This window comes from Folsomia candida, unplaced genomic scaffold, assembly GCF_002217175.1.
Source record: "Folsomia candida strain VU population unplaced genomic scaffold, ASM221717v1 Fcan01_Sc023, whole genome shotgun sequence".
Lineage (NCBI taxonomy): Eukaryota > Metazoa > Arthropoda > Collembola > Entomobryomorpha > Isotomidae > Folsomia > Folsomia candida.
Genome location: NW_019091215.1, coordinates 287,959 through 300,843, shown reverse-complemented (window position 1 = coordinate 300,843; position 12,885 = coordinate 287,959). Strand labels below are relative to the sequence as shown.

At 37.3% G+C, this 12,885-nt stretch overlaps 2 protein-coding genes across 2 annotated transcripts; both read right to left on the bottom strand.

The window, feature by feature from the left end:
• Positions 1-3,602: 3,602 nt before the first annotated feature.
• On the bottom strand, positions 3,603-6,677 carry LOC118438608. Its single transcript, XM_035859104.1, has 2 exons — positions 6,631-6,677; positions 3,603-4,183 (listed from the first exon to the last, which is right to left on the bottom strand). Exon 2 carries the CDS (start codon positions 4,158-4,160, stop codon positions 3,678-3,680), a length of 483 nt encoding a protein of 160 aa, XP_035714997.1. The 5' UTR covers positions 4,161-4,183; positions 6,631-6,677; the 3' UTR covers positions 3,603-3,677.
• Positions 6,678-10,851: 4,174 nt separating this feature from the next.
• On the bottom strand, positions 10,852-12,454 carry LOC118438604. The gene is made up of 2 exons (XM_035859102.1): positions 11,848-12,454; positions 10,852-11,514 (listed from the first exon to the last, which is right to left on the bottom strand). The coding sequence occupies exons 1-2, from the start codon at positions 12,348-12,350 to the stop codon at positions 10,866-10,868; spliced, it is 1,152 nt and encodes a 383-aa protein (XP_035714995.1). The 5' UTR covers positions 12,351-12,454; the 3' UTR covers positions 10,852-10,865.
• Positions 12,455-12,885: the final 431 nt, after the last annotated feature.

The window sequence follows — 12,885 nt, the reverse complement described above, 5'->3', positions numbered from 1 at the left end:
AAGCAACAGAACCGAAGTCTAAAATAAGGTCTATGACGTGAATGATAAATAAGTAAGTATGTATGGATATTTGCGTATGAATATACATACAGTAAAAATAAAATTTCCGAAAGGATTAACACCAAAACTGTTACTTCATCTTAATTTTTTTAAAGGATCCAGTTCTTACAAAGCACTTACCAAGTAAAGCGTTTCCACTAATTTTTTTAGTGGGCGCGAAAACCAAAGTGTCTCCATAACAACGGATTCGTTTTTGAAACGAACAATACCTCTCATCTCCCAAGTAGCGATTTTATAATACTTAACAATGTAGATTGATTGAGCGAAACAAAATTTTGGTAGACGTTTGGATTGCGTGCAATACAAGAAAACAATCTGAAGTTTGTGCTCACAGTCGTTTAATAAATTATTGTATGACAAATGTCTGACGCAAATATTTCATGCTCAAAAACATGATACGTAACGCAATGTTTTAGATATATACTCGCATGCATGGCATATGTATTATGAATATTTGAAATATTAAATGGCTCGTTGAGTTATTTCTGAATAAATACATAAATTGTGGAAAAATAAAATTTCTGTACATATTTGTAAAAATACTCTCGGCAGATTTTCTGTCACCATTTCTTGGACATACGCTTCATACAGAAATTTATTTTTTTCCACAATTTATGTATTTATTCAGAAATAACTCAACGAGCCAATTAAATTAATTTAATGTGCATAATACATATGCCATGCATGCGAGTATATAAATACATACGTAAATATATATCTAAAACATTGCGTTACGTATCATGTTTTTGAGCATTTTGGTGTTAATCCTCTCGGAAATGTTGTTTTCATTATATGTACATATATTCATAGAGTGTGTCCAGAAAGTTTCTCCCTATCAACCACTAATGAATTTTATTACCTGACAAAAACTTGGAGATTGAATTGTTCAAACTGCTGTATTTTTTTAAAGCTCAGTAATATGGTGTGCGTAATCCGGCCTTCTACAGCATTTTCACAATTCATGCTTTAAAACTGTGGTGTAAAATGCGTGGCCCTTACGAAACCAACCTGGGACCGGGATTTTAAAGTCGTGTTTCGGCCTTGTAATGGATGCCACACCCTTCAAATTTGTTTTCCTACATCACGAGTTTTGTGGATTGAATTGTCAATGCTATTAAATCTAGCTCTTATCAGTGAATATACGCTTATACGTAGCGAGATTTAGGCTGGTTCAGATTTCATACGAAAACTATGCGATTTCCTTCAAATTATTTATGTAAGGTAGTATTTTTTTGATTGATGGAGTGTCCTCGAACTATTTGAACTGCGTTTGTGTTTAAAATATTTTTTATCACTCCGCAATCCTAGCATCTTTCAGATTTTTGCGTTTCCACTTAAATCCATTTCATGCATTGGATTATCCAATTTGGATACTGCTAGGATACTCAATTCCTTGTGCATGAGAAAAGGCTTCACAGTTGGTATCGTATTGTAAAAATAATTGCACGACAATACTAAAGTAGGGAATTCAAAACCGGACCCCTTTTTGAAAACCGGTTTTCGGTTTTTCCGGTTTTCCGCCCACCAAAACCTGTGAAAACCCGGTTTTTCACCGTTTTTCCAAAATAATATTTTGTGCACTAGTCTGGTAGAAAAATTAAATATGTGGGTATAGTAGGTTTAAAAGCCCTAACCTTAAGAACAATGGCCCAACAGAAAGATTCACGAAAATCGTCAAACTAATTAAAAAATATATCTTCTCTAATGATTTGAGGAAATATATATGTTAAATTAATGGATTATCTACAGACGTATTATTATCAGACGAGATGTATTAACGTAAAATGAGGATGCCAATTAATTGTAAATACGCAACGGAAGCCTTGTTTTATTCTAAAAATTATATGAAAGCACAACCTACTTTTGTATGTAATCCAGAAGAAAATACATACTATATTCGTAGGATATATGAACATTGAAAATATGGTTTTGTATATTTCAATTGTTTGAATTTCACCACGGTCACGATTTTAGGCCTCAAAACCGTTTTTGGCGAAAAATTCCTGTGGGCGCCAAAAAAATCGTACACGGTCGTACGATAGCTCATTTTTTCATTTTTTTAAGTATTGACCAAATTAATTTTAATTGCTCAATGACTTAACTGATGCCAATGGGAGAATTTACCTGCGTAACAGGTTTCAAAAAAATATTTCTCGCCAAAATGATGGGAATTTTCGAATCTTGCCACACTTTCAAAAATTAGAAGGCTATATTTCAGCTTAATTTTGCACATACTTATTCACTTCCAAAATTTTTTTTAGAGTTTTCAGGTTCAATTTTTTTAATTGCGTCAAAAATCGAAAAGTATGTATCTAGAAAACCAGAGAGTTTGGCTGACGTTTTGCATCTTTGAACATTCCTTTTCATGATAAAATGCTTATTATAAAAATGGAAGCAAAATTCCCGGAATCTCATGTCACACTAGTTTGACCCATGTTCAATTTCATTCTTTTGACTGATTGTGAAAGTGAATGTAGTGAATGAAAATGAAATTCCTGTCATTCGAATGAAGATGACTGAAGGATGCCGTCATTTCTTATGAATGAGTGGGAACAAAGGGATTTACCACTCCTTTCATTTTTCACCGTATGCTTAATAAATGGGACGAAATGGCGTCAGAGGGTGTGGTGGGGGCAAAATGAAATTTTTAGGGAAATTGAATCTAGATGACATATATACAGCTAAATTAAGTGTTCCCTAGTTGTGCAACATCCCCTCCCACCCAGGGGGTGTGGTCGGGGCAGAATGAGATCTTGATTTTACTGAAATTAGGGCGAAGTGAGACTGAAGCCACTTCCTTATGTGCGTTTTTCGACGGTTTATTTATGGTATGTACAGGGTGGTTAAAATGCCACGCTGCAATGGAAAATTTTTCGATGGGAAAAATTCTTAAATTTCCATTAGTTACCGAAATTTTGGCCCCAAAATTTAATATGTTAAGAATTTTGTCATCAGTTTTGATGATAATTATAAAAATTTCAATCCCAAATCTTGTAACTAATGGAGATTTTGGGACTTATCCCATTGAAAAACTTTCCCTTGTAGCTTGACATTTAAACCACCCTGTCTGTATCCCACTTATCAAAATTGCATACATGATCCAACGAGATGTATGGTAACCAGTTAACCAGTATTGCCGATGAGTTCTAATTGATTTGAAGGTGAGTTGAACTCGCTATAACTAGTCACCAATTTGTGCAAAATAAAATTTTTAAGAATTTTTGGACTCCCAGATAAATATATACCTAAATTTTGGATGGAATGGTGCAAGTTTAAAACAATTAAACAAATTTCAACTTTTTTAAGTTGAGACCAAAGTATAAATGAGTTGTAAATAATCTGGCTCAAAAATTTTCATCATTTTGTTTCGTTGTAATTTATATTACTTTTGCATTCAGAATTTATCCGGGAATCCAAAAACGCTTAAAATACCAATTTTGCACAAGTTGGTAATTAATTATGATGAATTTAATGCTAACTCATTTATAACTCATCGGCAACACTAATAGTAAAATAGTAACACGGCGATGAATCATCGAATCTCCCGTTAAAACCATGCATTTTTATTGCATGATAGATACATAAACTGAAATTTAGGTTAAATAACGCTCCAGAAATTAATTATCCGCCCGCTTAATCCACCAGTAATCCCTCCTCGAGCACTGCGTCAAGGTAAGCTTCACCCCGTCCGGCTTCAAACAGTTGGGCGACCAGGCCATCACGCGGCAGAAATTGGAGTTTTGGATGCACTCTAAAGTCCAGTCCTGCTCCTTCTTTTCCAGCTCACAATCCCCCAGTTGGACCAAGATTGAATTTTCCCGGTCTTCCAAACACAACCAGGACCCAGTCGTGCCATTGGTTTGGATGGCCTTGGCGCGGGTGTGTGCAATTGCAAACTTGAGCAACTTGTCGGGATCGCAGGGGAGTACGGCGAGGCTGCCCGTTTCGGGGTCGCGCCCTATGCACGTTTCCCGCGCCCAGATTGGGTGAAACGTGTACAACGCTAGGTACGGGTCAGATTCAGATTCATTGGTGAAAGAGAGGGAGGGATGAGTATAAATTGTAAGGAGGAGGACGATGAAGTTGGTATAAATTGACATCTTGACGTCTGGTGGTTAATCGGCTGAAATTTCAGGACAAAAATGCAAAATCTATATTGCAACAGTCTAAGAAACCCGGTAACTAAGTTATTACCAGGGGGAGTATCTATGTGACTCTATCGCATATTAATTTATTTATTATTGAATGGTAGAAAATTGGTTCCCAACTGATAATATGTTAAAATTTCGCGACCGGGTTATTACGGGTTTGGTAATAAAATGTCTACTAAATAATAAACCGTCGCAAACGCGTATACGTAAGTAGCTTCAGACTAGGGCATGTAATCTCGATATCGGTTTCGGTATTTCGGTATTTCGGTATTCAATATTCAAATACCGAAATATCGATATTTCGATATTACAATACCGAAATTGGCATTTTGCAAGTTATGAATTTATTTAATTAATATAACACTTTCGAATCAATGTAACCCCTTGGAATTCAAACTATAAGGTGTAACCAGGTCAAAAGTCAATTTTTTAAACATTGGGGGTGTAACCAACTCAAAATTTAGAAATAATAATATCGAATTTTGACTTGGCCATAGCTCTACCTAAAGCTTCTACTTTGGGGGTGTAACCAAGTCAACACTCAGTTTTGGGAACTTTGAGGGTGTAACCAAGTCAAAATTCGATTTTGGGAACTTTGGGGGTGTAACCAAGTCAAAATTCGATTTGGGGAACTTTGGGGGTGTAACCAAGTCAAAATTCGATTTGGGAAACTTTGGGGGTGTAACCAAGTCAAAATTCGATTTGGGGAACTTTGGGGGTGTAACCAAGTCAAAATTCGATTTTGGGAACTTTGGGGGTGTAACCAAGTCAAAATTAAGTTGTGGGAACTTTCGGGTGTAACCAAGTCAAAATTCAGTTGTGAGAACTTTGGGGGTGTGACGAACTCAAAATTCGATTTTGGGAACTTTGGGGGTGTGACCAATTCGAAATTCAATTCGGGAAAATTCTATGGTGTACCCAAGGCAAAATTTAATTTTAGAAGCTTTAGATATCCGTAAACCTATGGCCAAGTCAAAATTCGATATTATTATTTCTAAATTTTGAGTTGGTTACACCCCCAATGTTTCAAAAATTGATTTTTGACCTGGTTACACCCCAAAGTTTAAATTCGAAAGGGTTACGTTAGTTCGAAAGGGTTATATTGGTTAAATAAATTCATAAATTGCAAGATTCCAATTTCGGTATTGTAATATCGAAATATCGATATTTCGGTATCTGAATACCGATAATTTCGGTATTTTAATACTGAAATATCGGTATTTCGAGATCTCGAAATATCGAGATTACATGCCCTACTTCAGACTACTTCACCCCAACCACTCCCACGACATCGCGAAACACTCTATTTCACCTATAGATTCAATTTTTTAAATCTCATTTTGCCCCGACCACACCCCCTGGCGCCGATGGGGTGTGGCACAACTCGGGATCACCTCATTTCACTCTATTTCATCCATACATCAAATTGCACTAAAAATATCATTTTGCCCCGACCACACCCCCTGGCTCCAAGGGGGGTGATCCGGTTGCCCCTAAAAGTTGATAGGATCCTCCCCTAGGGTCATATGTATAATGGCGAAAACCGATTTCGATTATCTCAATCCGTTCTCCCGTTATCCTGCTGACAGACAGACGGACAGACAGACAGACGGACAGACAGACAGACAGACAGACAGACAGACAGACAGCAGACAAAGTCTTCGCATAAAGTAGCTGAAGCTACTTAATAACTAAATTACCATGTGGTAAAGTCACATAGATACTGCGCATGGTAATAACTTAATTACCGGGTTTCTTACAGTGCACCTGTGTATGTACAGGGTGAGTGGTTTAAATGTCACGCTACAATGCAATGGGAAAAGCCTCTAAATCTCGATTGGTTACAAGATTTGGGATTGAGATTTTTATTAATTATGTATTATCAAAAAATTCGTAAAATGGAGAATTTCTGAGACAAAATTTAACACAGTAAGTAGTGGAAATTTAAAAGTTGACATCTTGTCGGGTTAATCTGCTGAAATGTCAGTGCAATAATGTAAAATGTGAGCATAGCTCAACGAGAGCTTCATAAAATTGGTTATAACTTTCGTATTATCGAATTACCATGAAACTTTGCAAATTTAATGTAGCGCTAGTTTCTTGGATTTACGGCTTTTTTCGATTAAAACGTGCAAATACTGTTTGTTGGATAGTTTTGTAAATTTTACAACCAATCATTTGAAAAGCTGTTCGTGTAATTTTAATCAATAAAAAATAGTTAGAACCGAACACTACATTAAATTTGTCAAATGTGTACAAAATTTAATGGTAATTTGATAATGTTATAGCTAATTTTATGTCCTGGGTTGCTAAAACTTCTTGGACTGACTGTATTTACATTAGATTATTTTATGTAATTAGCAAAATAGATACTTAAATGCATATATGTAAGTACTAATTGTTAATTTATGGTTGGTACCTTATTTTAAGTTTGCATTGTATTTCGGGTGTCGCAACTTCGTCGAGGTTGGAAGACGTATATAATAAAATTACTATGAGCAATCCTTTTATACCGAATTATTACTTGTAGTGCATACACTCTTAAAAAACTGGTACCAAATTATTACTGGCTGGAGTTCATGTACATACATGAGTACAAATGTATGTACAGGGTGTTAATAAAGTCCGATCCCATTTTTCCTGTAAAAAAGTGAAGGCTAGTATAAAAAAAAACTACCCGTGATACTTACAAAAAATGTTCGACATATTTACCTTAGTATTTGGTCTTGTTACCATTTACTTTAACCATGCCCTCAACTCTTTGTTTAAGGCTCTGTGCTAATTTTTCCAATGTGCCTCTGGAAATCGAATTCCATACATCTTGAACTTTTTTTTACTAGCTCTTCCCTCGTCCGGGGTTGTGGCTCTTTGTATACATTTTCCTTAAGTATGGACCACTGGTTCTTCAGGGGATTCAAATCTGGGCCGTTAGCGGCCCACACCCCCTTGCTCCAGACCGTTGAAACTTGCGTCTTGATGAGACTCAAACTCGCTTTTGCTGTATGGGCTATAGCACCATCCTGCATGAAAACTATTTTTCTTTCATTCGGAAATATTTCCTTGTTCCCCATGCTATCGAAATAGATAGGTAATATTTTTTCCATATAATGCTTTGCATTGACTGATTGGCCTTTTGGTATGATATGTAGAGGGGTCACGCAACGTGCACAAAATCCACCCGCTACCATAACTTTAAGCCCGAATTTTGGGATCGCTCTTGATGGTACATCCGATTTGTTTTCTGTCCTGTAACGAACATTTTGTTGGTTCAATTTTGGATATAGTTCAATAATAGATTCGTCAGTCCAAAGGATGTGACTGCGCAATTCTTCACCAAGTCTTTTTTCACTCAAATGGGCACTTTTCTGAAGGAGTTCTTCAAATTTCAGACGGTCATCGATATATTTTTGTGACATGAGAGGTTTTTTTGGTTAGTTTGTAAGCTGTGTGACCCCACTTCGTAGTTTTCACAAATTTTTGCACGGTCACACAGTTAATTTGCTTCTTCTTCTCTTTATAGCGTTTTGAGTCATTTAACTCCCTTGCTCAATTACGTAATAAACTACCGGTTTTCTTGCAAAGTCTGTTTTTAATCATTCTTTTTGTGGTAGGTGACACCTTTCTGGGTCGCCCTGGTCGCTTTTTGTCGTGGACAAAATTTTTATTCTTCCATTTCCAAACAGTTCTGCGGCTGCAGCCCAATTTTTGCACAATTTCTGTAGGTTTAAGCCCCTGCTGATGCAATGTTTGTATCTCAACTCTAAGATGCTCATGACTTACACGTTTAGTTGTTCCTCCCATGGTAAAAATTTGAAATAAATAACTTCACTGGTTCAAAAGTTCCAGCTGAATTTGTAACAACCACGCTCCAAAAAATGCATGGGATCGGACTTTATTAACACCCTTTATGTATGAATCCTCGGACAGGGTAATACATAAGTAACGTGCATTACGGTTTAGTAATGTTGTAGCAATGCAAAATGCACTATGCACAATGGTACCTTTTTAAGCTTAACCAGGATTTTTAACGAGTTGGGGCAAAAAATTAAGCTAAAAATTAGGAATCACATGACACTCATCTTTCCGTTGAGCGGGCCCTTTGAAGAAAAACATTGGGCGGCACGTCACGTGTCCGCCTTGTTTTCAGGAGAAAAAGCGAAAGAAAATTAACTCCAAAATTGAACTTCGCAGCCAATATTTTTCTTCAACGAAAAAACAGGTGTCATGTGATTCTTAATTTTTGGCTTAATTTTTTGACATAACTCGCTAGACAATCCCTCGTGTAACTTGACAAAAGGTTCCATTGTCAGAAACAAAGTACTACCAGTCCCGTAGGAAGTTAGTACCAAATCAATACCAGCGCAGAGTAGATATCCGAGATTTTTAGCAGTGTATGAAACACCTGTGTTGGGTAAAATTTGCATTAAAACCATCTGTACATACATAAATATCTACTTGTGTATGTTACACAGTGCAACCTCGCATGAATAGTGAGAAATTCAGAAATTGCTCCATTGTCCTAGGTTGTCATAATTATGTAAATATGCAAGTACATATTACAATATAATAACAAATCGATGTAAATGAAACGTACATATGTAGCAATAGGCTGAAACCCAATGGGATATCTTATTACGTTGTCTCCCGTCAACGTATAAAATGTTCGAAGGGGAACATCCAAATATGAAGTTGTCAGAAAGGTCGGTGGTTTTGTGTCCAGAATGTAATTCATAAAGGGAATTTGGTATTTTAACCCTTTAATCTGTAACGAAGAGGATTGTCGTTTTATAAGAAATGATATAATTCGGGACTAACAATGGAACCTTTTTTCAAGCTACACCGGGATAGACTATCAAGTTACCGTAAAAACTCAAATAGTAGCCGGGGGCTACTATTTATAAAATTGGTGGCTGGGACCCGGCTACAATTTGCATACGCCTATGAATTTTATTTCCTGAATCAAGCTCAAGTTAAATTTTAAGAACAACTCCAATTATGCCCTTAGAGTCGTAGTCCATTTAGAATATTATTCTGCTCGACCTGCTCTTCAATTATTCCTTCGATGAGATAAATTCGTGTTTTGGCATCGACTCATCACTTCTGCGATTGTAGTGAACTATAATTTAATTATCTTAATGAACTGGCAAGAAGTGTGGTTGTATGGAAATAGAGACGCGCCTATTCGAATAAGGCTACTATTTGAGCAGGGCTACTACTTGAGCAAGGCTGCTATTTGGGCAGGGCTACTATTTGAGCAGGGCTGCTGTTTGGGCAGGGCTACTATTTGAGCACAGCTACTATTAGAGCAACGGCTACTATTTTAGTTTTTACGGTATGTCAAAAAATCAAGCCAAAAATTAGGAGTCACGTGACACTTATCTTTCCATTGAATGGCCCCTTTGAAGAAAAATATTGGGGTTCAAAGTGCACACGGGTGCCTAGGTTTTCGCCCCGTTAAGGAAAAAGCAAGAGAAAATTTACTCAGAAATTGAACTTCACCACCAATATTTTTCTTCAAAGGGGCCATTCAACGGAAGGATAAGCGTCATGTGACTTCTAATTATTGGCTTGATTTTTTGACACAGCTTGCTAGTCGATCCCAATGTAGCTTGAAAAAAGGTTCCATTGTTAGACAAAAGTCGGCATTAAAAATCGTAGTCATGCTGAATGAAGCCAATTGGCGTTTCTATTTAGGAGGCTATTGATTTTCACCCTTTTCTCTCCGTGGCCTAAACTTGGTTGCAATTTTGAGGAATTTTCCATATTCCAATACAATGCTAAATTTGAACATTTTCTTATCGAAAATTTGGACATTTTCCCAATCAAATGCAAGGTGAAATTTTTGTTTTTCAGTACGCATATTTTATATTGTGTTGGTGTTCACTTGTTTCCCGGACTAAAATTAAAAATGATGAAATTTCAAATAAGAATGCTTTAAGTGGGGCATATGTTGCAGAAACAAGTCCTCATATGAATTGCATACATTTCATATACATATTTGCATATTATTAAAATGTATGAAACTCGTTTGAGAAGAAATTAATGGTGACGTTTGTTTCATAAGATTTATTTATAAAACTGTATAAAATACGAGCCACTGATTATTGTGTTTGATGAAATAAATAATTCTGAAAATTTGGAATAACTAGTGGACCGTCCCAAAATTACGTAATACGAACGGCAGCAGGGGGGTCTATAAGACTGCAATGATGTCGTGCATGCATGCTAAAGGGCCCTCTCCTCCTTAACAATCGATTAGACCCCCTTTACAATTGAAGGGTCTGAAAAATCGCAATATTTGCGCTACGTAATTTACTATTGGTCCATAATGTATTAGATACTTAAATTATTTAAATATACGCATGTGCATATTATTGGCCCTTATTCCACAAGAGAAGTAAACAATTTAATTTCAATTTGAAAATATTATTGGCTTAAATGAAAAAAAAACTAATAATTAATTTACAGTAATAATAAGTGTCTGATTCCACAGGAGAACTAAACAATTAAAATTTAGACGATCTAAACAATTTAGGAATAAGTATATCTGTTTTATGTTATTAAAATAATCATGCCGTCCAATTATTCTAATACAAAGAATTTAATTATAATTTGGAAATAATCTTAGTTTACGTGGAAAGAATTAGTAATTACTTAAGGGCTGCACTTCTTAATTAACTGAACATACTCATTACTCGCATTCGGAAAAAGGCGTGGAAGTCGGGTGTACTTATCCGCTATTTTCCCCTCTCTCAATCTCTCTTTCGTATCGTGTTCCATAAACTCAAAATATTTTACAGTCTTACAAACGTAGGCCGGATTTCGAAAATCGTACGGAAACCAGGCCTTAAAACATGTCGCTGACCACGTCCCTCCCAACGCGTCACATCGGAAACTTTCCAATTTTGGGAAATGATACCCGTAGTCGATCCCGCCATAATAATTTTTCGCTAGAATTAGTCCCACTTGTTGCCCCGGAGTGGCGGTGGAAAAGCCGGGTTTTATAAAATAAATCTCGACGTCGCCATGCTGCATGGAAAATGAGAATTTTTTCAGGGCAGGAAAGCTCGGGAATAGAAGAAATCCTGAAAAGTGGTGGTGGATTTGGAGGGTAAGTTCCGTTAAGGTGGCGGATTGACGGGAGAGGAGGAAATACAAGTCGGACATGGCTCCATCCGGGGATTGGATGGAGTTAAGAGTTAATTTGGAAAGTTGACCGGTGGGGAGGAGGAGTAAGGGGTGTAACTCGTCCGGTTTTAGGGGGATCGGGCTGGAGGCCAGAGTTAGCTTGGTGATGCTGGACCTAAATATTAATATAAAATTAATTAGTGATTATATCGATGCGAAGGCTACAGGCAGTGGCCGCGGTAGAGGGGGACATCAATATTGTGAGGAGGGAAGTGGAATCGGTTATTTTTGGGGGACAATGTTCCCTACAATGGGAGGGTCCATAAGTTATGTCACACAAGAGGGAGGGGGTAGTAGGAAAGGTACAAGGGTCCAAAGATGTCGTCTCTTGTTAAAAGGGGGTCTAAAAATTCGCGATTTTTGAAATTTGCGAAATTCGAGCGTGACATAGTTTATGGACGTTCCCTAAAAATTAGTTGGATTATTATTGACTGTTTTTTATATTTACATAGTTTTGGCTGAATCCTTGTTGGAAAATAGAAGAGGGAGTAGATTCCCAGAAACGGTAAGATTCTGCAGGGCCGGAAATACTGGGAGGATTCCGGTAAAAAATGTATCAGTTCCGTCTTGATCCTGGTTCTGGCTGGAGAGCGAGAGACGCGTCATTTTCGGAAATTTATGGGTCCAATAATCCCGCAGCAGTTGTGACGATTCCTCCCTGGAAACCGCAAAGGTGCCCAAACCCAGGGACAATTCTTCTAAAAGGTCCCTTGAACTGGATAGGATTCCCAGCAGTAGCTCGAGCTCGGCTGGTCCACCGATTCGGATCGGATTTAGAGTGAGGCGACGGAATTGGAGGGTTTTCGTGAATAAGGAGGAAATATGTTGAGGTGGGTTTTTATCTTCCGAATCCGAACCGAATTTGATCGAGACGTTGTGGTTCTGGTAGAAGGACATGGTTTCATTGAAGTCTTGATATCGGGAGGTTTCTTCCGGTGAAAAGGGACACATGAGGTGGAGCGTGCACGTTTCCGGAATTCGGGTAAAACCCCGGAATTCCAAAGTGTGTCGACCAGCCGGCAGGATAAGAGGTCGAGGACAGGGAGAAATTTGGAGATGTGGTGGACCACCTGGGCAGAGTAAAAAGAAATGAGTTTAAGCATACATTGCAGGCTGTTGCAAGCCTCGATGCTCTTAACTCCAAAAGGGGATTACGCAACGGACGTGATATTTTTTTTTGTAATTTCAATTTTTTTATGTTGATGACCTTGATCCAGTGAACATAATTAGTCATTACAACACCCCTCTAAGTGACCTAGTTTGACCGGAAATTGAGGTCAAAGGTCAAAAACTCGTTTGCTGTTTAACCCCAGAAACCTTATATTTTTGGAAAGCTACTGACCTGACGACTTCAAAAAAAATTTTTTTTGGTACGCGGTGAATTTTTTGACCTTTAATGATGATTTGAAAATTTCCAAAAAAAGGCAATTTACCCCACAAACCATATATTTTTTGCTTGAGCTTTCAAATCATCATTAAAGGTCAA

What these genes read in the sequence shown, in the direction of transcription:
- LOC118438608 (XM_035859104.1), bottom strand. Translation starts at nt 4,160, where the DNA reads ATGTCAATTTATACCAACTTCATCGTCCTCCTCCTTACAATTTATACT.
- LOC118438604 (XM_035859102.1), bottom strand. Translation starts at nt 12,350, where the DNA reads ATGTGTCCCTTTTCACCGGAAGAAACCTCCCGATATCAAGACTTCAAT. An exon ending in AAGGATTCAGCCAAAACTAT is followed by an intron (nt 11,515 to 11,847) that starts GTAAATATAAAA and finishes ATTAATATTTAG; the next exon opens with GTCCAGCATCACCAAGCTAA.